General features: G+C 47.1%; 1 protein-coding gene across 1 annotated transcript in view; it reads left to right on the plus strand.

Moving 5' to 3' along the window:
• The first annotated feature begins 1,921 nt into the window (after positions 1-1,921).
• LOC147888285 (Photosystem II reaction center PsbP family protein) overlaps positions 1,922-27,080 on the plus strand; it is a 49,629-nt gene continuing 24,470 nt past the window's right edge. The window contains exons 1-2 of the mRNA XM_087393661.1: positions 1,922-2,428; positions 21,546-21,762. Coding sequence (XP_087249787.1) covers positions 2,014-2,428; positions 21,546-21,762 — 632 coding nt within the window. The 5' untranslated portion in view covers positions 1,922-2,013. The remainder of the gene's footprint in view (positions 2,429-21,545; positions 21,763-27,080) is intronic.

Here is a 27,080-nt window from a genome sequence, read left to right on the forward strand (position 1 = left end):
CTTGTTGAAGTCAATGCTTTTTTCTCCACAACTATCTTCTTTCTCCCATCGAACTATGTATAGGAACTATTATAGATAATTGTAGGGACTAGTCCAAGACTCATTGTAACAAAGTAGAAACAATTATATGTCCTTGCATTCATTCCTACACAATAACTTTATAGAAAAAATCCAAACTACCTATGCCACAATAGATGGACAATAAAGTATATTTCAAAACAAAATTGGAAGAAAAACAGTTCACTTCAAAATGATAATCTCAACCCATATGGAGAAAAGATAGAGCTTTGACCAAGAAGTGTGCAAATATATATTGTTGCAAATGTCCTTACAAATGGTTGTACATTATAATGCTCAAAGCATTCATGCCACAATGCATTGCAGCCTCCTGGGGCGCCAACTCAATATGTAATATGTTACTACCCTCGTCTAAAATCTAGGGTATGGGGGGACAAGGTCCATATATAATATGCATGGATTTCCTTTAAAAGCTTCAAATATGCAAGGGAAAAATATGAATTTCATGTTCCCCTTCCACAAAATATAAGGTACATACCGTAAAAAATATGCAAGATTTTAAGATTTGTACATAGTTTTCATAATATGTGCAGCCCAAGGGGGGGGGGGGGGTCTTTTGGATAAGGGGGGGTAAAACAAAAAATACACCAAAATATGAAAACCCATATCCTTTCAAATTAACGTAACTTTTTCGTGTTTTACCCAAATTTCATGGGGTAAAGACATATTTGAAGCTCTTTTAGTGTAGAACACAACCATGTTAATTTGAATTATTTCTACTCATGGCATATTGTTAAATTTATCTCATACTCAAGATTTTGATAGGTTTTCTCACGAAAGGGAGTTGGCACCCCAAGTGCAGCCTACATCGGTAAAAAATAAGTTACGAGCCTCCTTTGCCTCCTCTAATGCCATTGTGCATGAAGCACACTAGAATGGGTATGGCAACTCTTAGTAAATCAAGCACCCGCTTGTTAATAGAAATTTAGTGTGGAGCTAAGGGACTTGGGAGCCCGGAGCAAGTCCTGCATGTGTATGTCCATTAGGGTCCTGGTATCTTCTTTTCTCTCTGATTGTTTATTACAGGAATGGGGTTTGCGGCTCGTTCAAGGGCATGCCTATATGAGCGTCCTCACCACAACTGGGCCCCTTCCCCTCCTCTTCGAGGGGGGCTCAAGGCAGTAGAGCAGCCATTCTGTGATGCTCCCTCTCTATGTGGGACAGGGCAGCATGATTGGCTAAAATGGACCAGTGGCGTTGAGTGACGAGGCGTCGCGACGAAGGTGGTCTATCCCCTTGTGGGGTGGCAGTTTGTAGAGAGGCTCACAGGGGTGCCATTCGCGCTAAGTTTAAGCATACCACTAAGCGGAGAAAAAGAAACTAGCGAGGATTTTCCCTAGTATAGCGACGAACAAACCAAAAAGAGCTCGGGTAACCTTAGTGGGCCTTTTTTGGTAAGCAGAATTGGTGATGCAAGATGAACCAAAAGGCGAGTTACGGTGCCGAATTGCGCACCAACCTAGATCCCACAGATTCAGGACGATAGTCATGGAAGTCGAAATCTACTAAGCAGTGTGTAACAACTAGTAGCTGCCAAATCAATAGCCTTGAAAATGGATGGTGCTAAGGTGCGCGACGTAGAAGGCCGTGATGAGTTTCTAGGAGGACATGGGGGTTGTGGTGCAGCTTGGGCGCAAGTTTGAGTGAAATGGCCCGCAGAGCAGATCTTGGTGTGTGAGGAGGATTCTTGGTGGATATGCTCTGCGGGGAGGATTCGAACGAGGGCAAGACCAAGGAACAACACGTGTCGTGGCCAGGCCGGAGTGCATACGCTCGGTGAGAAGGATTCAAAACTACCAAGGCACAACACGTGTGGTCGCCATAAACTCCGTGAGAAGGATTCGAAACTACAAAAGCACAACACGTGTGGTGGCCAAGCTCCTGAAGCTGGTGATACTTTGTTGGAGGTGGTGGAGTGAAGGCAATGAAGAGAGCATGATGGGCATGGGCATGGAAGTCTTGGCGTCCTCTTCTTCTCCTTTTTTATCATCATTTTCCTCTTGTTGTTGGTTTTCCCCTCGGAAGTCCTTGAAAGCAAACAGTTCCATCCTCCATCTCACTCGTTTTGCCCTTCCAACTCCTCCTGGCGACACAGAACCTGAATCGTCAGCTTCTACGTCCATACCAGCAGCGCCCAATTATCTGCCAGCTACAGCGGCGTCCCTTTCAGAGGCTTTTGGAAGACGTTTTGCGTTGGGAGTGTCCGCTAGTCTGGCCGTCGCTATCGGTGGGAATTTGGGTGGCATTACGAGCTTAGTCCTTGGATTGAACCCCGAGTTCTCCCAAGGCCTGAAGCTGGATGCATTGTACCCCGTTAGCGGCTTCAAACGATGTATCGAGAAGGATTTCGGTAAGCGAATACAAAGTTCACAGTTCGAGCAAATATTTATATCTTACATGACTCCATGTTGTTTGGTGACGTTACATCACAAGCCTCTTGAGGTTTACCTGTGCCTCTATTTTGTCCAGGCATTAGCGAAAGTCCACCCTTAGATACGTCAACAGCCTAATCTTTTGAAGGGTTCCATCTTGCATGCTTGCGCCACGCTTCTTGCTTAATGAAGGAAGAAACTCGGCAAAGTCAAACTGAACAACGCAGGCAATGCCCAAGGTCTATTGGTTTGAACGCCCAAAGCGCCTGAAGGCCTGGTACACACCGCCCATCCCATGCCCAACTTCTGGGAAGCCAAAAAGTAAGCTTGGGCGTAGGCTTTGCACACAAGGTAGGCATCCTGGGCAGCAGCATTGAAAATGACAGACTACCGCACCCCTGATACTTGATTGGCTGCAGAAAAAGAAACATCCATTCAGCTTTTGGAGTCTCCTGAATTTTAGAAAGGGGGGTGCGCCCTTCCACCGCAATTAAGCATGGCTCCTCTTACTAACAAGGGGCGGGAAGTCCTTGGTCTGTATAGGCGCTGAGTAAGGTGGAAAATTTTACTTTCTTGAGCAGGTTTAAGGGTTTCATAGGCACGAGGCTACTCTTTGACTGGACAAATGGAATCTAATGTAAAGGACACGTCCATGCATACATTTTTATAGGATAGAGACGGTTGATGACCTTCCTTTTGGGAATGGCTTATTGGCCCCCAAGACTAGGGGTCATAATGATCTAAGTGCTATTTAAAAGAAGTAATTTCCATGCAGGTCATGAAGTAGTTTGACAGATATCCCGAGGAGGACTGAAATCAAGCTCACGTCTAACCGTAGTTATGTCAAGCAATCAAGCTTATGCAATTAACATTGGATTCTCATTGTTGTAGAGTACTATTTCCACACACAGGATTTGGCATTGCTTGCTCAAAATTGTGGCGAGGGCATAGTGCATCCAAGGGGGGATTGTGACATGCCTTCTTTGCAGAGATAGTAACCTCCACCTACCTTGTGAGTGGGAGTACACGACTCATGAGGCTATCCCTTCGTCCAAGCAGATGACTAGTCTTTTCTGGAGAGGTATTTTCGAAAACATGGGTACGTCTCTGAATTTTCATATGAAGGAGAAGATTTTTGAAGCGGACGGGTTTGTGGAAAGTCTGGATGTTGCCTATCATAAGGTCAAATCAGCCCTCCAGAAAAGCCAAGACAAGCACAAAAGAGCAATAGATAAGCACCGCCATGAAATGATCCTGAAAGAAGGAGATCGGGTGCTGCTGCGTTTTCAGAAAGCACGACTAAAGAAGATGAAAGGCAAGGATAAAGTGTACACAAAGTTGAAGATGCGGTACTATGGTCCTTTCTAGGTTTTGGCACCGATAAATGATGTAGCTTACATGTTGAAGCTACTGGATCATTGGACCATCCATGCCTTTCATGTTAGTTTGTTGAAACCTTTTCAAGGTGAAGTGCGAGATGATATGCTCCATGAGGATCAGCCCGAGGTTGAAGAGCTTGATGTACTTGTTCCTGAGCAGATTTTGGCACACTCTGACAAGAAAGTACGGCATTGCACTCAGCGTCGCTACTTGGTAAAGTTTAAGAATTATTCAATGCTGGATGTGAAATGGTTGGAGGAAGGTGAACTGGCAGATTCACCTGAGCTAGTGCAGCTCTATTTGGATGCATTCCAGCTTATGCCGATTGCGGTCGAGGGACATACAGGTTCAGCCGAACATCGTTTCGGAGCAGTACCTGGTGCTCATGAGGGGGGTCATGCCTCCACCTCCTCAGGACGGACAGCTCACAGGATATCATAAGGTCGCTTGGTGATACTTTATGTTCACCCGAGGTGCTGTTGGCTGATAGTATTTTTGCCATGAGACTCTTATGATGCGTGTACTAGTCACTCCTGTTGGTTATGCTTGGATTTATGGATGGATTCACGTGCTCTCCTAGACCATAGGTTTATGGCCAGTTGTATATCATTGTATATCATTGGATGGGTTATTCATGCCCTCGAGCTCTGTAAAGTAGAATCATGGCTTGGAACGCTGCAACCTTGTGATAGAAGGAAAACAAGTTCATTCTAGTTAACATTTGGTTCCGGGAAAACCAATGAGCATCTTGAGTGATTTTGCAAGGCTTGGTCTGCAAGTATCTTTTATATTCTCATAGATCAAGGATGTATCCACACCACTTGTTGCTTGCACTTGCTCCTGGTTTACTTAGGGAGTGAGCTACGACCGGAGAAGAAAGCTGCTAGGCAACTGCTATTCCTTTATCAGCGTCTCACATATAATTTAATATAAAGTACATTAAAAAAATGGATGTTAGAAAAACTGTTTGAAGGGGATTGATGACTAGATATATTCTCAACAAAGTTATCCTATGGGACTCTCGCAGATTGGAATTAATTATGGCATAGAACTCTTGCCTCGCAGTACACCAATAGTTTAAACAACCTTATAAACGAAGCCGAAAGAGATTTCCAATCAACTACAAAATGGGACATATAAGACTTAGCAAGTCTCCATGGAAATTCTATTGGCTAAAAATAAATAAGGTACATTAGGCTTTGTGTTGATTATAAGGGCTTAAATAAGCTAACTATAAAAAATAAGTACCCTTCCAAGGCACAATATGTTTCATCAAGATAGATCTTAGATCAAGATGTCAACCATTGAAAGTAGAGAAAGGATGTATTTAAGATGGCCTTATGAACTAGATATGGACACGGCGATGGTGGGTTGGCTCCCCACTGGGGAAGAGCACTCGCTATGTGTATGTAGAACTGTAGTTCTAATGAGCAAATAGAGTGGTTGCATGATAAGTGAAGGCACAACAAGTGAAAGCATGCATGAACAAATGTATGCACCATCCAACCAAAGGGAGAGAGAAGTTTAAGGATGTCCTGTGCTGCGAAGAAAGGGGAAGAAGAAAAGTATATGATAAGGATAATTTATCATGACTAAAGGTAGGCCTTGAAAGGCAATGTACCTCTTGGTAAACCTTGAGGAGTAATATACTTTGTGTTTTTGTGAAAACTCTTATTTGGTTGGCACCCTTGGGGAAGAGGTGTTAATTCCCTTTTGCAACCCATTTTAATTTGGTAAGGCTAGAGTAAGGTCTCTTGGACCCGTATAGCATGCATTTGTAAATTGGCTAATACCACACAGGTGGTTTAATGATCCCATTAGGACCATAAGGTCTTCATTAGAAACCTTTGTCATATACATCAATCTATATGTCCTAAATTACACACACAGTCACATGTAGTGGTTACGACCTAAGAATATACAATTGTTATGCTCCATTTGAGCCCTAATACTAATCATAGGATAGTTTCTAGGTACAAGGTTATCCTTGTTGGCAAAGTCAAGTAGCCTATTGCAAAGATCTTCTTTCAAAGAAGGCTGAGGATGGAGGCCTTTGCTACAGAAGCATCCATGGTGTCTTGAGTGCATATTCCTAACTTCGAAGAGAATGGTATGTTGGATGGGAGCAACTACCCCATCTGGAAGATAAAGTTAAATGCTGCGAAAGGAGTCACATGGTGGCAAAGATTGCTTTGGGAGATTACTGCAAGTGTCGAGACTGGAGACCAAGCCAGAGGACTAGAAGAATGCAACTGGTAACGTAATCATGAAGGCATAGATGTAGAGGATGTCAGATATTGGATGTTCAGAGATTTCGAGGCACTATCGATGATCATTGAACGGCTGCAGATTCAGTGCTTCTGCACATTCAACTGGCGGGGATTGCGTTTGAGGTCTAGAAGAGAATGAATTGTATGAGACCAACACTGTGGCACGAATAGTTACTCTCCAAATTTAGCTATTTGTGATGACACTAGGAAGGAAGAACCTATCAATGACCATTTGGTCAAGGTGAGGTTCTCAAGGACCAACTTGCGGTGGTGGTGGGCCAAAAGGTTGATAGCTATCAACGTGCCTTGTTGTTTCTCAGCAATCTCTCATGCAGCTTTAGTGGGCTAGTGATTGCCTTGACGATTGGACAAAGGTTGAGGCCTCCCACATTCAAGGAGGTCCGTGACCTGTCCTCTGTGTTGGAGTATAAACAGTCACCTCTCCATTTGTGTGCCGCCAAATGAGGAGTACATGGGGGAGGTGGACCTGTATGTGTTAGATGGCATGTTGGCATTGTTGGAGCCTGCCACATGGTCTGGTTTGACAAAGACAGCAAGGCTGCCACATGGACAGCATATGGGCTGCCATGTGGGCACCAAGCACACAAGGAAAAGACAGGAAAGAGGGCTGCCACACGGACCCAGGAAAGGTGCCTGGCTGCTTGGAGAGCTTTGGATGGACAGACATTGTATGGATCACTGGTGCTGTAATCAGAGCATGTACGGACCAGTATGGAGCAGGCATGCCAGCCTGGTACATAAATATCTCACAAAGGTGAAGGTTGTGAGGGACCTACGTGATTATGCAAACTTGTTGAAGAATTAGAGAGTGGGATCAAGCAGGATGTACGGACCCTGTAGGGCCTGGATCTGATGCAGGGAAGCAGGAGCAGGTCCAGCTCATAGGCTGGAGAACTGGAGCAGACCTGCATGGAGAAGACATGAAGGATTGGCCAGGAAACAGCCTGGAAAGACTCCTATTGGGACAGTACAGTGAGTGGGCCAGTGGCAGGCTACCACATGGCCAGGCTAGCCAACAGGGCCAGGTCAAAAGGCAGCCAACCTGGTCGATTTGACAGACCATCAGGTCGGGTCCCACAGACTGGTGGGTCTGGAAAAGTTCGCTGATTTAGGGACTGACTGGTCAGGTATTTCAGGGTCTCTTGGGCCCTATAAAATGGAGCCCTTCAGGGCACATTAGCTATCCATTTGGTTAGCAGATTTTGGGAGCACTTGAGCCTGGTTCAAGGTGCAATCCAGGAGGATGCAAAGGCAGCAAGGAAATTGGCTAAGTGCAGCATACAAGGAGCTCACAATCTTCACCATGGGCTGCCTTCACAGTAGCAAAGAAGACGGGATCATAGAGGGAACTTTTGCCTCACCATTGGCTGCATTAGAGCAGCAAGGAGGTCAAGGAACCATAGCAAGCACTGCCTTCGAATTGGCTGTCCGTAGGAGCAGGAGGGAGGCGTGATTGTGGGCAGACATACGAAGCCCACTCAAGCTCTAGGAGAGCACTGCAGGCCTAGTGTCCAAGGAGATAGGAGAACAGCTTTGCATGTACAGGGGTCCACATCTAGTCGGCACTCCGCTGATAGAGGGTGGTGCACTAGACAGTTTTTAATATTGTGTCCACATTGGATGGAAATCTATTTTGCTGGATCTACATCTCTCTTTTGAGCAGTGTCCTTTTACTGTCTGCACATCTATTGAAGTACACACTAGGGATAAGAAGTTTGGATTTGAATATACCACTGTGTGACGTGGTGGGAGCTCGGACGCAACGACCTTGGGAAAGGACGGCCTTGATTCAAGCTTGTGGAAAGCAGCTTCTATGTGAAGGACCAGTGCTCATGTGAGAAGGAAGGTGACTTAGATTCAGGCAGGTGTATGAAACCTCTCTATCATGGCTGCAAGATAGGCGATTCTTAACTTTGGGGAAATGGGCAAGTTGGATGGGAAAAATCACTCTGTATGGAAGATGAAGGTTCGGAGCCACCTGTTGGTCAGATCAACTTGGGGATTGTGATAGGAGTGAAGCTAATGCCTCAGCCCACCATGACGCTAGCCATGGTGAATGCATCTGTGGTTATCGCACCGGCAGATGCTGTAGCAGTGAGAGACTGGGTGATGCGTGATGCGGAGGCAGTGGCCGTCATTATTGGCACCGTGGCAGACTCAGTGCTCTAGCACATGCAGTTAGCAAACACTTCCTTTGCGACGTGGACCATACTAAAGTATATGTATAAGGTGAATGACGCTGCGAGGATTCTCGACCTCGACAGAGCTGTACGGCATGACCATGGGAGAGGGGGATGTAGTACAAGATCACATCACCAAGATGAAGGTGGTGTGTGATCAAATCACAGCAATTGGTCAAAGGACTAATTTGGTGAGGATGGCTAGGCTTTTTTGTGGGATCCGTCCCAGGAGCTACAAGAGATTTTCTTCGACAATGATTGCAGGGTAGCGGATGGCACTGGTAATTTTTGAGGAGCCAATGCCTTTGCTTCTGTAGGAGGAAGCTGGATAGGAAGCTAGATAGGAAGTTGTTTTATGCCAAGGACAAGGGCAAAGGCAAGGGCAAGCCTGGCGACAGCAAGCCCAACAACAAGAAGACGAAGGATGTCAAATCTGAGAATGATGGGGATGCTTATGATGGCGAGAATAAGAAAAAGAGATAAGACCAAAAGAATTGCTTCTACTGAGATCGGCTAGGATATTTTGGAAAGGACTACCGAAAGAAGAAGGCAGATCAAAAGAAGGACTCTGATCAGGATGTAGAGGAGACAAAGTCTATGTCAGCACATGTGGTAATCTCAGAAAAGCTTTTCTCGGTGACATCTCCCTATGTTGCTGAGGTAAGGCATGCAGACCCTGGTTTTACTGCAAGATTGTCTGACATTGAGAGATGGTCTAGAGAAGATTCAGAAACCTTTGTGAAGGTGAAGGACAGCAATGAGTGCTTGGATCACTCTTGGGTGCTTGTCTGGTATCACTAACATAAGGGAGGATTCTTTGGAAGGACGTATGGATTCAAGGTTAGATGGGAGCTGTGATATTGGAGGCGGCATTACAGGATTACACAATGAAGCTGGGTGTGCCTCCATGAGGTGCATGGTTTGCTTTTAGAGCCAGCAGACAAGTAGGTGGACTATCTGGTATGTGCGATCCTTGTTTAACCTTAATAACTTGCTTTGGGCAGATTCTATGCTTTGCATTTCTCAGGTTTTGAGAGATTGGAAGGTGTATGCCTTCCTGGAAGGTGGAGGGGGAAGTCTTGGTCCTTCTGCGAAGCTCAAAAGAGGTTGCTGGAAGGTCAACATGGTGGACTTGTTGAAGCCTGAGTGGTGAAGACAGGGACACTTGTTGGAAGTCAATGTCCCCCACCTTTGAGCTCCCATATGAGGACATTGGGGGGCATATGACTGTGAGGGGGAGGAATAACGGGGACCAGGTTTGGGCTGCAGGACAGCGGCATAAGGGCTGCAAGGAAGGCCGGGCAAGGGAAGGACAGCAAGCCCATGGAACCTCCTAGCAGCCCCTCTTATAGGCTGCCCACGGGGGGCTGTTTGAGGCAAATAAAGGCCAACTAGCAGGTCGACCTGCTAGTCCCTGGACCGACTAGAAAGTGGGCCAGTTTGAGGGCCTTCCAGCCCCCTATAAAAGGCGCCCCTTGCCCCCCCTCATTCTCCATCAGCCACTGAAGCCTGAGAGGCAGCGTGAAGCAGGACCAGTCTAATAGGAGAGTTCTAGATTTTGAGCAGCTCCTTGCTGGATATCTTGTGCTCACCTTGGGCTTGGTTTTGCCGCCTGCAACTCCCTCCCTACCCGCCTAACCTCGCTGCCTGCAGCTTCCTACCTGCCTAGCCTCGCCTGCAGCTCCCTCCCCGCCTAGCTTCCCTCCCCATCTAGCCTCGCCGCCTGCAGCTCCCTCCCACGCCCACCTGCAGCCCTCTCCCACACCCGCGGCCTCCTCCGCCGGCTGCCTCTTCCGACCCTCCGCTCCTGCTGCTCCCCCCACCCGCCTGCAGCTCCACCCTCCTGCAACCCCTCCCCTGGCTGCAGCTCCTTTGCACGCTGCCTCCCCGCCTGCAGCCCCTCTGCCCGCTTCCTTCTCTCCCCCATAATGAAGGACAAAGGGGGATGAGGACAGGGACTCACTTAGGTGGGAGACCCTTCGGTCCAAATATACATACACGAGGAGATGGGGAAGGGGAACTGGACAGCACCGCGGCCTAGAAGAAAGGGGTCCACGGGAAGCCCATGCCGCTCACCACAGCCTCGACCACTATGATTACCACCACCACTTCGCCACCATCATCCGCATCCGCCTCATCATCTACGCCACCTCTCCCCTCCCCCTCTCCTGCATCATCATCACAGGCCTCCTCCCCAGTAGCCCCACCACTAACCCCATCAACCACGGCCATCGGCTCCACAGTACTTCTCCCTCGTATCCCCTCGCTACCCTTCATTGCCTCGTCCGGCCTCGCTACTTCTACACACCACTCCCCCGCCCAGATCACGTTGTCCCCACCCTCAGTACAACCTCAGCAGCCCACCTTCATTGCAACCCCTCTCGAGATCCAGTTCCCACCCGGACCAGGATATCTTAGGCCCCCACCAGATGCTTGGGACTCCCTATTGGCTGAGATACACAACATCCGGGCCCGTCAGGCAGATCTGACACATTACGCTCAGGAGCAGGCCTGCTACACCCAGGAGCAGGCCCGCATTATACACGAGTAGGGCACCCTTATCCAGGGGCTTAGACACGACATCACACAGCTCCGAGAAGAGCTCGGGACCCTGAGAGCAGCGCTGGAGGGACCCCAGTCACAGAGATGGAGGCAGAGATAGCCATGATACAGTCGGCTATAGCAGAGACGACTAGATGGGTGGACGTGGCAAAACGGGAGCTTGCAAAGGCAACCGTTTCAGCCGCCATACAGGAGCAGTAGTAGAGGGCTTCGAAGGCCCTCAACATCCGGATACGAGGGATCATGCGAGACAGCACCAGCACCACGACGACGCCCATGGAGGAGGCGATCGCCTTTGTGACCACCACCATGGGGGTCCCCGACCACGGCATAGAGGGAGCATGGCGTGTTGGGAGAGACCCCAACCGAGAGCAGCCCCTAGTCATCCGCGTCATAGATTCACATGCTCGACTAGCGACACTCCGATGTCGAGCCACTCTACGAAAGCATCCCACCCTGTCTATGGATGAGGATTTGACACCACTATAGATTGAGGAGCGATGAGTTCTTCTCAGCAGCGGGATGTTGCCCGCAAGGAGGGGAAATGGGCCGTGGTTTGAGATGGTAGGTTGTTGATCGGCACCCGTCAGGCTCCCACCCGTGCCCCCTAGGGGGACGGGGCCTATGAGACTTAGGTTTTCGAGACCCTAGCTTGCACCATTTGGAACTGTAATGGTACCTTATGGTCAGACGCAGGAAACTTCTTGGAATCTTACACAAGACGAGACATAGTCTTTTACACGGAGACGCACCAGAGCCTAGAGCGTCCACTACCGATAGTCAATGGCTACACATGGGAGTCAACCTTCAGGGATGAGACAAGGGATACAGGCGGAGTTTGAGGATTAGGCGGGGTCGCAATATTGTACAGGTCTTCCCTCGTTGGAGCCATCTTCGTTGAGAGGAAGGATGCACACTCTCGATTCATGTGGATCCAGATCCGATGCACGGCCACTCGTGACCTTTTCATAGCAGTATGCTACTTCCCGTCAGACACATCCCACTTCGCCAGAGTTGGGCAAGAGGAGGGTGAGACATCGACATATGCACCCTTACATCCGGATATCCTAGACCTTTTAGCTCGCGGGGAAGTTCTCCTTGTTGGGGACTTCAACGCCAGGACGAGCACGCGCCAGGCACCACTCCTGGACTTCCGAGATGACTCTATCATGCTACCAGACATGGACCTAGACGGAGTAGGTATGACCAGGATCTCATCAGACCGACACGGGCCTGTTACACCATATGGACACGTGCTCCTTGACTTGGGCAGGATGCACGATCTCATCATCTACAACGGGTTTGACCTATGGCCCTCCTCAGGTGGTTTTACTTGCTTCCCACATGGGGGGGCACTAGTGTAGTAGATTACATCATGGGATCCCCTACCTTCACCTCAGGTATCACCGACTTTACCATAGCACCACTCCCTCCAAGAGCTGATCACACATACCTATTCTTCTCTATCGTCACCTCACGCTTAGCCACGCCACACACACCACATATGACGCACGACACCTACCACGACATACACTTTGATCACAGCCTCTCCCCCGCTTGCTCTCGATGCCTAAATAGACTCCTAACCTACATCGATCACATACCACTCATAGAGGACTGTGCTGCCCTGATTAGTTGCACACTCCACGAGGCTACCCTCTTTCCCCACACCACACGGTCCACTAGACCACCACCTCTTGGTTCTGTACCCTGCAACAACTGGTACGATGCGGAGTGCAAGGCTTCTCACCGACAACTCCGACTTGAAACCAGGTGTCACCTCCCGAACACACCAGACACGGTAAGCAAGTACCGACGTCTCGTACGTCTGAAGAAGCATGCATTTCTTCGTCGAAATGAGGAGGAGGTGTTGAACATCTTGTATAGCAGCAACTCTAAGGAATTTTGGCGGAGATTCCTTGACCGTAGGTCTCCATCACCCCTCACCGACACAAGAGTTTGGCACACATATGCACGCCATCTTTATGATGTCCCACACCAACCTACTCGAGATCTCATACACACACCTCGCCCCACCACTTGCACGTTGTTCACTAGAGGGGGAGTCATTGAAACTGCACAATGGCCTGACCACGAGGGGCTATGCACTGAGTTTATCACATATGGGATCGACACGCTAGCCCCGATCCTAGCAAAGCTATTCAATGACGCTGTTTGCCTTGACACTCAACACCATCACCCCCCTCCACAAGGCAGGGGATCCCATGGACTCGAGTAACTATAGGACTATCATGATTGGACATGTGATGTCCAAGATCTATGCAGTAGTATTAGATGCGTCGGTCAGCCCCTGTCCGCAGAGATGAGAGGGCTCAGAGTAGAGGGTCAGGCCGGTTTCAGGCGAGACCATGGGACTATGGATCACATACTCACACTCAGGAGCGTCATAGAGGAGGCCAGATCATGGAAGGAGAGGGTATATTGCTGCTTTGTGGATTTCCGCAAAGCCTTTGACACAGTACCTCGAGCTCGACTCATCACACGCCTACAGGCACTGGGATTTGACCAGGAGATCATCTGGGCAGTCATGGCACTTTATGAGAGAGTCTCAGGTTGAGTTCGGACAGGTGCAAGTTGGACAGATGAGATCTTGAGCACCATAGGGGTCAAACAGGGTTGTCCCTTATCACCAACCCTGTTTGGCCTCTACATCGACGAGCTTGAGACTTTCATGGGGGCTTCCGGAGGGACCTGTTGCTCACTTGTCGGGATCATCATCAGGATTCTTCTTTATGCAGATGACGTGGCACTCTTGTAGTCCACACCCGAGGGGCTCTAGCGACACCACTGCTGGCTTTTTGTTTATCCCATGATTTGGAGGTCAACCTTGGCAAGACCAAGGTCATGATCTTTAGCACATGCACCGGAAGCAGTTCACTTTCGGTGGGTCACCAGTTGAGATCATATCCTCATACACTTACTTGGGGGTCATCTTCTCTGGCCTGATCTTCACGATGAGACCAACAATGCAGGCTGGACTGAGCAGGGGATACGCCTCATTGGCTCGGCTAGAGAGATAGTGCTTCCACTGCCACTTCCAGGACCCTCGGACCAAGGCTCTTCTCTTCGACTCCTTGGTCCGACCAGCCGGTATGTATGGCAGCCCTTGTTGGGGACCTAACATGTCAGAGATAGAGTGGACACGGGTGGAGCACCTGCAGATCCTTATGCTCTCACGGATGATCCGGGGGGAACCATCCGTACCACATCATATCATTCAGGCCGAGTTTGGTGCCTCTCTACTCCAGCTAGATGCAGCCTTTCAGACCATCACATATCTACATTGGGTTAGATCATATGGGGACTGCATATCAGGGAGACAGAGGTTGCCATGGTTGGCTCTCGATTCCTCCATGAGGTTGGCAGCAGAGGGAGATGAGCGAGGTTGGTATGCACGGACTCACAAATGGTTTGTGAAACTAGGGTTTCACATCGATAGGATACCTCCTTTTCAGTACAGTTTGGATGCCCCCCCGGTACTCCCAGCCACCATCCCGATCGGGCCACACACCAACTAAGTCATTCGAGAGGATCTCCTGCAGCTACACACCTTTAGGACCTGGTTGGAGCCGAGGGAGCTTCGAGTGAAGTTGAGCTTCTACAAAGATCACTGTCTTCGTATTTCGGAGGAGGGATTCATCACACCACCGGGGTACATTGAGCTACACATGCCTCACTCACTACGGATCTCCATCGGACAGTTTCGGGTATCATCACACCGCCTCTGCATAGAGAGCGGCAGAGCAGAGGGGATCCCTAGGGAGCATCGCATATGCACATTGTGTGATTGTCAGGAGGTTGAGTCGGAGGAGCATTTTAGTTTCAGCTGCCCAGTGTACTACGAGATCCGAGGTCGCTACCACTGTCTCTTCAGAGACGGCTTCGGGCCCCTTTCCAGATTCCTCGCCTACCCAGATCAGAGATGCCTCGCGGCCTTCATTCACGAGGGGGTCCGACACAGAGAGTACTTACTCAAGCGACGGGGCTTGGCCACACCACTAGACACCTCTCAGAGCAGGATCACAGAGCTCTTCCTATTGAGTGATTGATTGTCCAGTCTCTAGCCGCAGACGTGATAGAGACCCCGACCCGATGACCGCATCACGACACACGAGGCATCGAGGGGACACATAGATCACTCTGGGGGACCTCCCATCATTGTTTAGACCCGAGACATGTCCCACGGGAGTCACGGTGGCTTTGATCTTGCGTCGAGCCTCCTCAGGAGATCAAGACGCACGGCACCCCTTGACACATGCCAACGTCCCATCACCGGCTACGCACCAGCCAGGGCGACATGACACATGGAGGATTCCGCTCCACTCCGCTCCAGTATTTTTCCTTTTCATTGTCACACCCAGATGTATTTGACTATGTATGATTAGACTTAGGACTCAGCACGGGTGATGATGCTCGTTTAGTAGCTCCACCGTTACTGTCGTTTGTATCAGGTTTTCTTTCAGTCTCATAGACCCATCTTCCGAAGACGCTAATAAAATTTCTTTCTTTCTTTCTTTCTTTCTCATATTCTCTCTCTTGGATATGCTGTCTATACTCTATCTTTTAGTGAAGTTCTCTTGTGTGGTATGCATCATTGAGTGTGAGATGGAGCTGTTCCTATTCCACAGAGGTTACGAGGTTAGAGAGATACTATCCTTTATTTCCAACATGGTAGTAGAGCACGGTCCTCATCTCTAGACGCTCTCACATTGAAGGAGTTCTTCTTATTGAAAGCGACTCTGATTCGAACCAGGTTTGCAAAGCTCTATTTCATCTACCGCACGCTCTATTTGGAGTTTCTTTGCTGTGTGAAATTTATAGCAGACATGTCGAAGTCAAGAAGTTTTCTGCCTTTGTACTTCATACTTCCTCCTCTTGCCATGTTCCCTCTTATACCATCCCTAACTTTGGAGAGTCTTGGAAGCTTGGATGGGAGAAATTACCCCATTTGAAAGGTAAAGATCCGGAGTCGCCTTGTGGCCTGGAAGCTGTGGAAGCTCACAACGTGAGTGGAGGAGGATTTTAGACAACAAGGGCAGTATTCTTGTGCCGGTGGACAAAGATGAACTCGAAGCATGGGAGGATAGAGATGCCCAGGCCCTAGCTTTAATTCTAGGGATGATGACGGACTCTATGATTCCTCATATCCAGATGGTAGATACGTCAATGGAGGCATGGACCACTCTCTGAAGGACTTGTACGAGATAGTGGGATGCTACTGTGCAGCTTCAAGGGGTTTGTCACTACTATGATAGCAAGAGAAAGGACCAAGCTCTTGACATTTGAAGTGCTTGGGCTGTTGCTACTGCAAGAGGAAGCCCGGGAGAAGTTGTACAACAAGGACGAGATAAAGCACTTTTGGCAAAGGACAAGCCTAGTAAGGGAAAAGTCCAAGGACTCCAAAGGCAAGGCCAACGATTCAGAGAAGAAAAAGAAGGTAAAATGTTTCTATTATAAAAAGCTCGTTCATTATGCAAAGGATTGCCGGAAGAAGAAGGCAGATCAAAAGGAAAAGGAGTTCACGTGCAAGGAGGAGCCTAAGACACACGGCCAATTTCACTACAGGAGAGCTTTTCTTGTGCATAGAGCACTGCTCCACTCATGTAGCAGTGATAACAAGGAGGCTTGGTATGTGGATAGTGGCGTCTCAAAATGCATGTCCAACAGGAAGGAGTGGTTCAAGACCATGGAGGGGATCCATTCCGACTTGAAGGTGACCGTTGGGGATAGCCGGACATGCCCTGTCAAGGGGGTAGGCAGTCTTCCATTCATCACCACAGTGGGAGAAGAAAAGGTAATATCTGGTGTGGTGTTAGTTCCAAATCTTTGCAAGAATCTGCCACTTGTTCAAAGATCAAAGGAGGACAACTCTGAATTGTTCTGTAGGGCTTCTTCGTGGGAGCTGATGGAGTATCTGCATTGATGTGTTGGGATTGGCCCCCACGACCCTGTAGGGGCTGGACTTGAAGCAGGATAGCAGGAGCAGGTCTAGCACATAGGCTGGAAGGCTAAGGCAGACCTGCATGGAGAAGACATGGAAGATTGGCCAGGGAAACAGCCTGGAAAGACTCCGATCGGGATAATACATTGCGTGGGCTAGTTGGCAAGCTGCCACGTGGCCAGGCAGCAGGGCCAGGCCAAAAGGCAGCCAACCAGGTCGATCTGATAGACTACCAGGTCGGACTGGTGGGTCTAGAAAAGTCGGCTGATTTATGGGCTGATTGTTCGGGTATTTTAGGGTCTCTTGGCCCTATAAAAGGGAGCCCTTCAGGCCTCAGTAGCTATCCATTGTCTAAGCAAGCACTTGAGCTTGGTTCAAGGTGCCACTTAAGAGGATACAAAGGCAGCAAGGGAACTGGATGAATGCAGCATACAAGGAGCTCACAGGTCTTCACCATTGATTGTGCTCACAGCAGCAAGGAAGATGGGATCACGGAGGGAACATGTGCCTCACCATTGGCTGCATTCAGAGCAGCAAGGAGATCAAGGAACCACAACACGCACTGCCTTGGAATTGGCTGTCCATAGGAGCAGCAGGGAGGCGTGATTGTGGGGCACACATACGATGCCCAGTGCCCACTCAAGCGCCTAGTGTTTTTGTCAAGGAGATAGGAGAACAGCCTTGTATGTACAGGGGTCCACCTCTACTCAGCACTCTGCTGATAGAGGTGGTTCATTGGACATAGTTTTTGTATTGTGTCCACATGGGATGGAAATATATATTGCTAGTTTTACATCTCTCTTTTTATTGACTGTCTGCAAATCTATTGAAGTACACATTAAGCATAAGAAGTTTGGATTTGAATATTTCACTGTGTGAGTTCCTAGGCTCCATAACTCTATCTCTGGGGTTAGCTTCCGCTGTGCATACCCTCTGTTGTATTCTCTAACTCTCTGTTGCTTCAGGAGGAAGCTAGGTTGAAGTTGCAAAACAATGATGGTGATGAGAACACACTTACCGTTTTTGCAGGGAAGGGTAAACGAAAACCAGCAAGGGTAAGCAAAACAAGAAGGATTCCTCAAGAGTTTCAACTCTTCTCACAATTATGATTTAAAAACTAGATAATGCTACTATTGCGATCAGCTTGGACATCTTGTGTGGCAATGCATGAAGAAGAAGGCCGATAAAAAAGAATAGTTTGAAACATGCTCAACGAATCTGATAAAAGGTGAATTGTTCTTGGTGGTTACACGTAGTAGCCCCAAGATAGTTGTCATTGATCCGTGCATAACCCATGTTGCTCAGATCATACTGAGAATGAGGCTGTAGAGGCCCAACTTCTGATGGAATGTGAGGCAGTGAACACATTGGTTGATGTAGAGAGGCTAAAGAGAAGCTTACTGTAAGTAGTGGTAGTTGACTTGCTCCAATGGCAAGAAAAACAATGACTAGAGTATGTTTTCTCTCTTTTTAGTCATTTGGATTTCCAATGCATTCTATGGTTACAATGTTTGTCCAGGTGTAGTGTGAAAGCTCTCCAAACATACAGAGGAGAAATTCTCAAGACAGAGACTCTTGGAGATGACTGGATGTGTTATGAGGATATTAGTGTTTCGGACTCTACAAAAATTGAGGTACTAACAGATGCAGGTGACAAGAAGCATTCTGTAAGAGGGGTTACCTTGGTAGATTCTGGATTTGAACTTGAGTGGAGCTCAACAAGAGCCTGGTTCCTGACGCAGCTGGGAGCAGTTTCTGAGCTTTTGGAAAGGGACCAGTTGTTGTTGATCTATGTGGAGCAGCCACAAGGATCTCACTTTGTAGGTTTCAAGGATTGAGGTTATGGATTGTGGTGTTTGCAAGGATTGAAATAGACCCATGATATAGGTGTTTTTTAGGGTATGGTTGGTTCCTAGCTTCTAAGATGGATGATTGGATGACTTGTTGGAACCTGGGTATCTTGAAGATTCGGGCGCGTTCGTGACTTGGACCAGTGTTCGAGGGTCCAGTTATTTGGTGAGGGGCAGTAGCTAGGGGTACAATAAGTGCCAATTTGTGAAGCTAGTGCAGACATTGACCAGTGCGTACGAGGTATGGTCCAAACTGTAATACCTTTATGCGAGGGACTCAACAATGCTGGCTGTTACCCTAATGGAGCAGCTTTATAGTCTTGAGTTCTCGAGTGGTAGCAATGCAGCTCTTTCTGATGAAGGCTAAGGTCATCCATGACCAGCTTTTGTCCATGGGAGCTGTACTGACCTCTTTCCAGTTGGCGGCACTTATTCTCATTAAGCTACCTCCGGCTTATGACATGGTCTCTCTGGCCTTGCGATGCCAGGTCTCAGCTAGTCAATTAGACTTCGATGATCTGTCCGCAGTCATAGGAGATAGTGTGGAGCTGTGGGCCAGATGTGTTTGGGGTTCATTGTTTCAGATTGCAGTGACTATGGACCGAGGAGCTCGAGTTCATTGTATAGGGTTTCTGTATGTGATAAGTTCACTGAGAGGTTACTGGATGTGTGTGTTCGACAGTTCATCTTCCTCCATTGGGAACCCATAGTGAGTGGCTTGGGATATTATGAACACATGACTTCTTTGGAGCATCAGGTGACATTTCTTCGAGGTACCAAGCGCATTAGTGCTATCTTCCAGGCCATTCCCTGTGAGAGATCCCATGGTGGCATCTTCATTGGTCGGCTTCCTCAGATCATTGTACGCCATGAGCTGCAGAGAAGGTGTTAGAGTTTAGGGCATCTCATGGTCACAGTCTGGAGCGAGAGGGCTTCTATGTGGGTGTGCCTGCCCCCTTTCAGGATAGATTAGGGAAAGGAGAGAGCTAGGGTATAGGGCTGGAGACAGGACAATATATACCAGATGGAGAGGCTTGTGGGCCAGCCATTAGGCTGCCCATCTGTGCCCTCTAGCCGCTTTTATAGAGGGCTGGGGCTGAGCCAACTCAGCCAACCTGACAGTCAGCTGATGTCAGCCCTCCAGTCGGCTGATATTTTATAGGGCTCTTCCACTCCCCTCCATATCATCACTTGAGCCGTACTTCTTTCCTCTTTTGGGTGTTCTCCCTTGCTATGTACACAGTTTTCTTTGCCTCTATCAATGTCTATTCTTTCTTTCTTTCTTTCTCTGCTGCATGCTTCTGCGCATTTCACACTCTCACAAGAGCATGGTGCCTGGAGGACTCAAGGCTGTTCACTCATTATGAGGGGGACAGTTGGAAGGTGGTGGCATCTAGATTGCTCGAGTTCGAAGGTGAGGATGCGACTGAATGTGGTGGTGCCATGTGGTACTACCTTGGATGGTCCTGTGTACTAGAATGGTTTGCTTGTGTGAAACTGGACCTGGAGGAGCAGGAGCCATTGATTGAACAGTCAAGATTTGACATTGACACCGCACTGTTCCAGAGGGCTACGACATGGGAGCTATTGGAGCATCTTTGTTGATGAGTTGGGATCGGACCAAGATGTGTCGGTGAGAGGGGGTGTTGGAAAAGTCACCTCCCCATCTGTAAGCCCCCATATGAGGAGAGCATGAGGGAGGTGTACTTAGGGTTAGGGCTGCCACATGGGAAGCATATTGGTTGTCATGTGGGCAGCATGCAAACACAGAAAAGAGAAGAGGGGACTGCCACAGGGCTGCCATATGGGCAGCACACCACAGGTCTTACTTGGCAAAGCGGGGTCCCTTTGGAGACTCAGGATTGTGTGGATCTACCACGCGGCAGTTTGGAAGCCTGCAGCAACAGTACGGAGCAGGGAAGCCTGTGGTGCGGGCCCAGGACTGGTGTCTAACGGCAGGAGCAGGTCCCGGGACAGAAGGTGCACAGGTGGCGGCCTGTATGGAGCAGATTAGGGTCTTGGAAAAGGGCTTGATCAGGTTGTCCAGAAGGGGACAGATGCAGGGCAATCTGTGGACCAAGCACAGCTGGGAAAGGGGCTGCAATGGGCAGTCCCCTCGCCCTTATATAGGGCCTAACCAAGGCTGATTGGCTGGCCAACCAGGTCGGCTAGCAATCAGACCCAAGTCAGATTTTTAGTCCCATAAAAGGGGGCTGGTGAGTCGGTTTACAGACCAGGAGTGGTGGGTACGTAATGGGCTGCTGGTCGGCCATTTTGGAGTCCTTCTAAAAGGAGCCCCTCAAGGGGGCCTTACTCATCCACTGCAAGCAGCAATCAAGAGCAGACTGGAGCAACAAAGAAGCAAGGATCTGGGCCTACATCCATGAGATTCAGTGGGAGCTAAAGTGCTGCAGACATAGCTTAGGAAGGGACTGCACCCTTGGCTGTCTTCCAGGGCAGCAAGGAGCAGGGATCAAGGCACGGTGACAAATCTACTGAAGCTCGACGAGGAGCATACAGGCTTAGGGGATCTAGAAGTGCCACGGAGGCATCCTTTTGGTAAGGACAGGACCACGCTTGGTGGGACTCTGGACTCCTTTTGTATTGTGTCCATTGGACGGAAATATATTTTGTTGGAGCATTGTCTATTTATTGGCTTGCACTTGTATGTTGATCACACAAAGTAAAGAAGTTTTGGATTCCACTCCTAACACCACGATGTGAGCTCCTGGGCTATTCTATCTATCTTCTGCTGCATGTACCCTCTGTTATGGTTATACCTAAAGCAATTATACAAATTTGTGTGCTATTATTACGTAACTCATGGCTGCGCATGGTCAGATTGTGATGTGTTCTACATTATATTCCAGAGTTTCTCTATCCAGCCACCTGGGTGGGAGATCAAAGGTTACTCTACCGTGCAGTAGAAAGAGCTGAGAAGGAACGCTTGCTTAATCTTGAACAATCCGTGAGAGGAGATGTCCGTAAAAGAAGTCTGGCAGAACCAGTTGTAGCATTTGGTCCACCAGGTTCAAACGGAGAGCTCAATGTGAGTGTTATTGTGGCGCCAGTTCCTCCAGATTTCAGGTATATCCCTTCACCTTCTGTACATGAACGGGGAATGAGGATATTTGATTTTTTTCTCATTTTCTAGCTATTGCTTGACCCATGCTGTAACTGCCTTGCTCTGAATTAGTTTAAGCATGTTTAATGCAGCCCCTGTGAGGAAACTTTGGCATCTGGTCTTTCTACTCAAATTGTATGTCATCTACAGGGATTGTTGAGGTGCTATCAATGTGTGCCTTCTTCTTAGTAGCCTTTATCAGACAAGGCTTGTTGTTGTTGAGTTATAGTGGAAGGGAAAGGCAATCATTTGGCATTCTGTAAGTGTAATATTTTAAGTTATAATTGCGGGAAACAGAACCATTGGCTCCCCTGAACACATTCCTGACATGGATACGCTTGAAAGGGGAAGTTCTCACATTATATTTATTATTGTTGATGCCAGCTCTCCGCTGCTATATATGGTAAGCCCTTGCAGTTCTCATAAATGCCTATCAGCCCATTTTGCATAATGTGTGCTCATAAGGGCGAGAGAACTTGCATGTCATGATAATTTTCCTCAGGTGACATGCAAGCAACTATGCCAGGCTGATGAGGCCATCCAAAGTGTAACATACTAGCTGATATGAGCACTTGAGAAGGCTGCACAAAAGGTTTGTCTTTGCATGCCACACCATCTGTTTTTTCCCCATAAACCTCCTCTCTTTTTTTATGACCTATGCCTTGTATGTCTCCTCCTTTGCTGGATCCTCCTCTGATGTGACTGGTGGAAAAACTCTGCTGTTGTTGGTTCCAAGCATTCGTAGCATCTCGGCACTATTTGTCATAGTATCTGTTGCATGGCTTCCCTATGCTCCTTATTACTTCCTTTCTTTCACTAGCTTTGGCAATGGGCTTTTCATATCCATGCGATTGCCTAAGCGTGCTCCAACTTTTGTTTCTACATGTGAGCTTTGCCGTAATTCAGCCTCATTGGTGGGGTGCCTTCTTTAATTATTATCCTATCCTATGTTACACTGTCTATTGAGAGGAGATTGCCCTATGGTGAAATTTCAATTCTGTGTTATTAATCTTGAACTTTTTCACCTCATAGGCTTTATATGACCTGATTAGGAGGTAACTAACCATACAAGACTTCCTTGGGTTCATGCATCTGAAAGCTCATATTCCTGGAAAGGGTAGAACCAATGCATAGTTGTAGGCTGAAACATCTACTAAGGGTGACCAGATGTTTACCCATGGTGTGGTCTCTCTTACGCTTTGGATTTCTCTCATTTTTTTGCATTCTCATTGTCGATGCCAAGGTCCTCCATCCAAAATGGATTCTGCCCTTCCATTGTTACGAGGTTTCTTTGAAACCTATACTAGCGTTTAGGTTTCCCACAATGATAATTTTCCTTGTTTGGAAAACTGTTAAATGTCTATTCCCAAATGGAAAAAATGGGTCAATGCTAGAGATATTTCTGTTATTCTTGTGGATGGGGACTTGAGGGGTGCAAGTAGCTATCTGCTATGCACATTTTCTCTCCCTTATTTTTTATTTTCGATCACAAGTATTACTGAAACCTCATACATGACTGATACTATCTTTTGTGAAACAATGTGTGTTTGGGGCCATGTAACCTTGGCGTTCCCACATTTTTTAATGTAGCAACACATTATTTTTGCAAGCATATTGTCCAAATCGATCGTCTTATCCAAAGAGAGACCCTCCTCGTTCTATATTCTAATTCTGAGGGTTTGAGTGCTCACACTTTGCTCTCAACTGCTTTGTTATTGTGCTTTGCCATCATTGATGTAGGCCACTTTTCCCTTATTTCCATTCTGTATACTTTAAGTTCAGACAACCTTTGGGAGTATAGTGGTTTGTGCCTCACCAGATTGATCACAAGCTTCCTTATCCTAGCTTGACCACCGTGGAATCTCAATTGGAGATGTCTGTCTTGCCCATCCTAAAGGCATTCTGTCCGTGATCTTCATTGATAGTTTAGACAATGTTCACTCTTTCCTTCTCCACTATCCTAAGATTGGTGGCTTTTTCTATTTGGTCTTGACATTCCAGTTTGAATGCGGCATGACCTCGTATGGACCTGTTGACCGTAGTTGGTAGAGAGACCATAAGATGGTTTGATGTGACGTGATTGTGTAAATTGTTATACATATTGGTTTGAATGTATGTATGAAACCATGCTGTGGTTTATGTTTGGTTTGTTGGTTACAGCAAATTAACGGTCAAAGACAAGGTTCTTCCGAGGTGCTTGATGAGGGATGCAAGGGGGACTGGGGGTTCTTATGGTTTCCTTATGCATGCATTGTATTCGTTGTAGGCTGTTAACTACCTAGTAGGGGTAATTGATATGCATAGCGCTTAATAGTAATCCCTTTAGAGGGCATGAGAGTGCTCTTTCTGTTATTTGAGTCAGAGTCAACAAACAATGTTATTAATTCTCAACTGGTGAAAAAAAGGTAACGGACCTATCCATCTGACTATGCGTATATGGTTAAGATGACAGATGAAATCCTATAAAATATGGGAGAAAAGGGTAACACAATTGGAATCATGAATCCAAGACTAAGCAAAACAGTTGAATTTTGAAATTACCAAACTTGCTCACGCGGATATAGCCCTTGAAATGGCATAGCATTCGAAGAAAAATCTTATTGTGGATTGGAAAAAGCACATCTGTTAGTCTAAATTGAATAATGTGTCATATGTTCTTTGATGTAGAAGGATCTACTTGAAGGTACTTTAATCTCGACTATGGAAATTCAAAAAAAAAAAAAATTCCTTTGTAGTGCACCTCGTGAGTTGTACGTGTATGCACCAATAGATCTCTTAAGAAACCCAAGATGGGAAGATGACCTTACTAGCGGTTCAGATTCTCAGTAAATTTTCTAATTGTTTCAAAGATGAAATTACCCTATTGGTTACCTCTAGAAAGGAATGTTTAACAAAAAATTGAACTTGTTTCTAGAGAGCCGATAATAGATCTCCTTATGGCTATTTGACGTGTGAAAATGACTGAAAGGATATAGTGTGCCTTATGTTTGGAGAAAGAATTATCAAGAGAGTTTTGACACAGTAAAGAAAGTAGTTGCTCACTGCCTTATGCTAAAGATTGCTGATACTCTAAATTGTTTTTTCCTAAAAATCGATGCGAGTGGTCATGCAATATGAGCGGTTTGACTACAAGAGGTAGGGCATTCACCTTTGAAAGCAATAAGATTTCTCTAATCTGCTAACTCATGAATAAGAGTTGTATGCGATTATTCATGCTTTGAAAGCATGTAGACATATTTTCATGATATAGAGTTTTATTTCAATGCCAATCATGATATTCTAAAGTATTTCCAAAGTGGCTGCCAAGCTAGGTGGGTAGAACTCATGCAAGAATTCCATGTGGAAATTCAATACTGTAGAGGGAAGGAATGCAGATGTGTTGTCATGCATTATGCATAATATTGTATGGGGAGAACCATAAGGAATGGACACTGGGCAAGATGCTAAGTGTGGGAAAGAGCTTCTAGGATCAAAGGCGTGAACACACGTGACAGCAAAGGATCATGGGGAAAGTGCATAGGCAGTGTATGTAGAGGTGATAACTGTTTGCTGTGGCTGTATTGGCAGGGTGGTGATTCGTCCTTGCAAACTTGCGTTTGTTCTAGTTCTTGACAAGAGCGTTGTAGGTCGATTGGTGTATTAGACACATTTTGTTGATTAACTCCTTGATGCCTGTCTCAATCGTAGGAAGGGGTTCGCTGTTTAACATGCTTGATCGTTTTTGGCATATTTTGCTGTCAACTTCTTCGAGTGGAATGTGTTGACTTTTTCTATCCGTTTCAACTTCCCTTCCAGTGCATTCATCCTTAGCAGTAGCTCCTCCATTGCATGCCTTAGACATCTTACCTCACCTTTGAGACTCGTGTTCAGTCCTTGTTTCCTTTTTGGAACTATAGGAAGGCATTTCTCAAGTGGTAAATCTTTTGTATTAGTTTTTTGAATCTGCACTTCTCTGTGTCTATATTGGGGTGATATTATTTTGTATGAGTGCCAAGACCTCTTGTACAATTACAAATTTTCTTTTACTCTCTCTCTCTCTCTCTCTCTCTCTCTCTCTCTCTCTCTCTCTCAGTCTATATACATATATGTGTGTGTGTGCGTGTGTATGCATTATCAATGGGGACGACTATGATTTTGCTTCCCGTTTATGTATCCTCCACTTCTGCAGCTCGGGCTAAAATGTGGCAACTATGATTTTGCTTCCCGTTTATGTATCCTCCACTTCTGCAGCTCGGGCTAAAATGTGGCATCATGTGGCTCAGCATCCCTGGACACATTGTGCATTTGTATGTGGAGGTTTCAATAATTCTCTTGGCAATGGACACCAGTACCCATCGGTCCCCTATAACGGCAAGGGAAAAGAATGCCTGGGCACTCATAATTGATACTTTCCGGGCATGTGATTTATGGCAGCATCTTAAGCCTGATATTGATGGGGATTGGGAATGGAGTCGTTTCGCCATGGTAGTGTAGGACATCATTAAAAGACCATGACAAAGGCTATCTTGGAGAGTTGCATCACAAAGTGGCAGATGCGAAAGCTTTGGTTCAGCACTTTACTTTTGTAGCGCAGCAAAGCCAATTGTCTATGGATGATCAAATAGCTCTTACCGATGCCCTTTGTTGCTTGTCTGATAATGCTCAACGCAAGCTGAGAAAATGGCAGTTTGTTCCAGGCAAAAAGCTATGCAAGATACGGGCTGTTCTTCTAAGGACTTTTTTAGAAGTCTTCATGCCTCCAGCTGCGTGCATTCTTTGCACCACGTCATGCGTTGGGATGGAACTTGGACAATGAATAAATATCAGCTTGATGATGAGGTTCGAAGTTTATTTTTCTGATATGTTTGCAGCCCCGCCGCCTCCTCTGCTTGTGGAGGAGTCTAGGATCTCTTCGGCCAACTCCTCATCATAAACATCTTTCCATGGTAGCTGAGCAAACTTCACGAGTTGGTCCGATGCCAAGATGCTAGTGAGAATGTCGTTGGACAAATCTTTTATGGGGTGCGGAGGAGAGACGCGAGAGCTACACTTCCTCTTTTGTCAAGCTTGATGATCCTCCATCACGATGAAAATGACAAGGCTAGATATAGAGAAAGAAGGCTTAGGTGAAGAACATTGGCTTGAAGGGGATAGAAAGCTCAAAGGAACAAACGAAAGAGTAAAAATGAGAGCAAAGAAGTGTTAGATATCAATGCTCCACTCTCGTGTAACTACGCAGGAACCAGCTAACTCTACTTGTAAGCCCCCCATATGAGGAGAAGGCATTTGAGTAGCTAGGTTA

The sequence above is a fragment of the Dipteris shenzhenensis genome, chromosome 22 (genome assembly GCF_047967505.1).
Source record: "Dipteris shenzhenensis isolate YYH24624 ecotype China chromosome 22, Dip_SZ_1.0, whole genome shotgun sequence".
Taxonomy (NCBI): Eukaryota; Viridiplantae; Streptophyta; class Polypodiopsida; order Gleicheniales; family Dipteridaceae; genus Dipteris; species Dipteris shenzhenensis.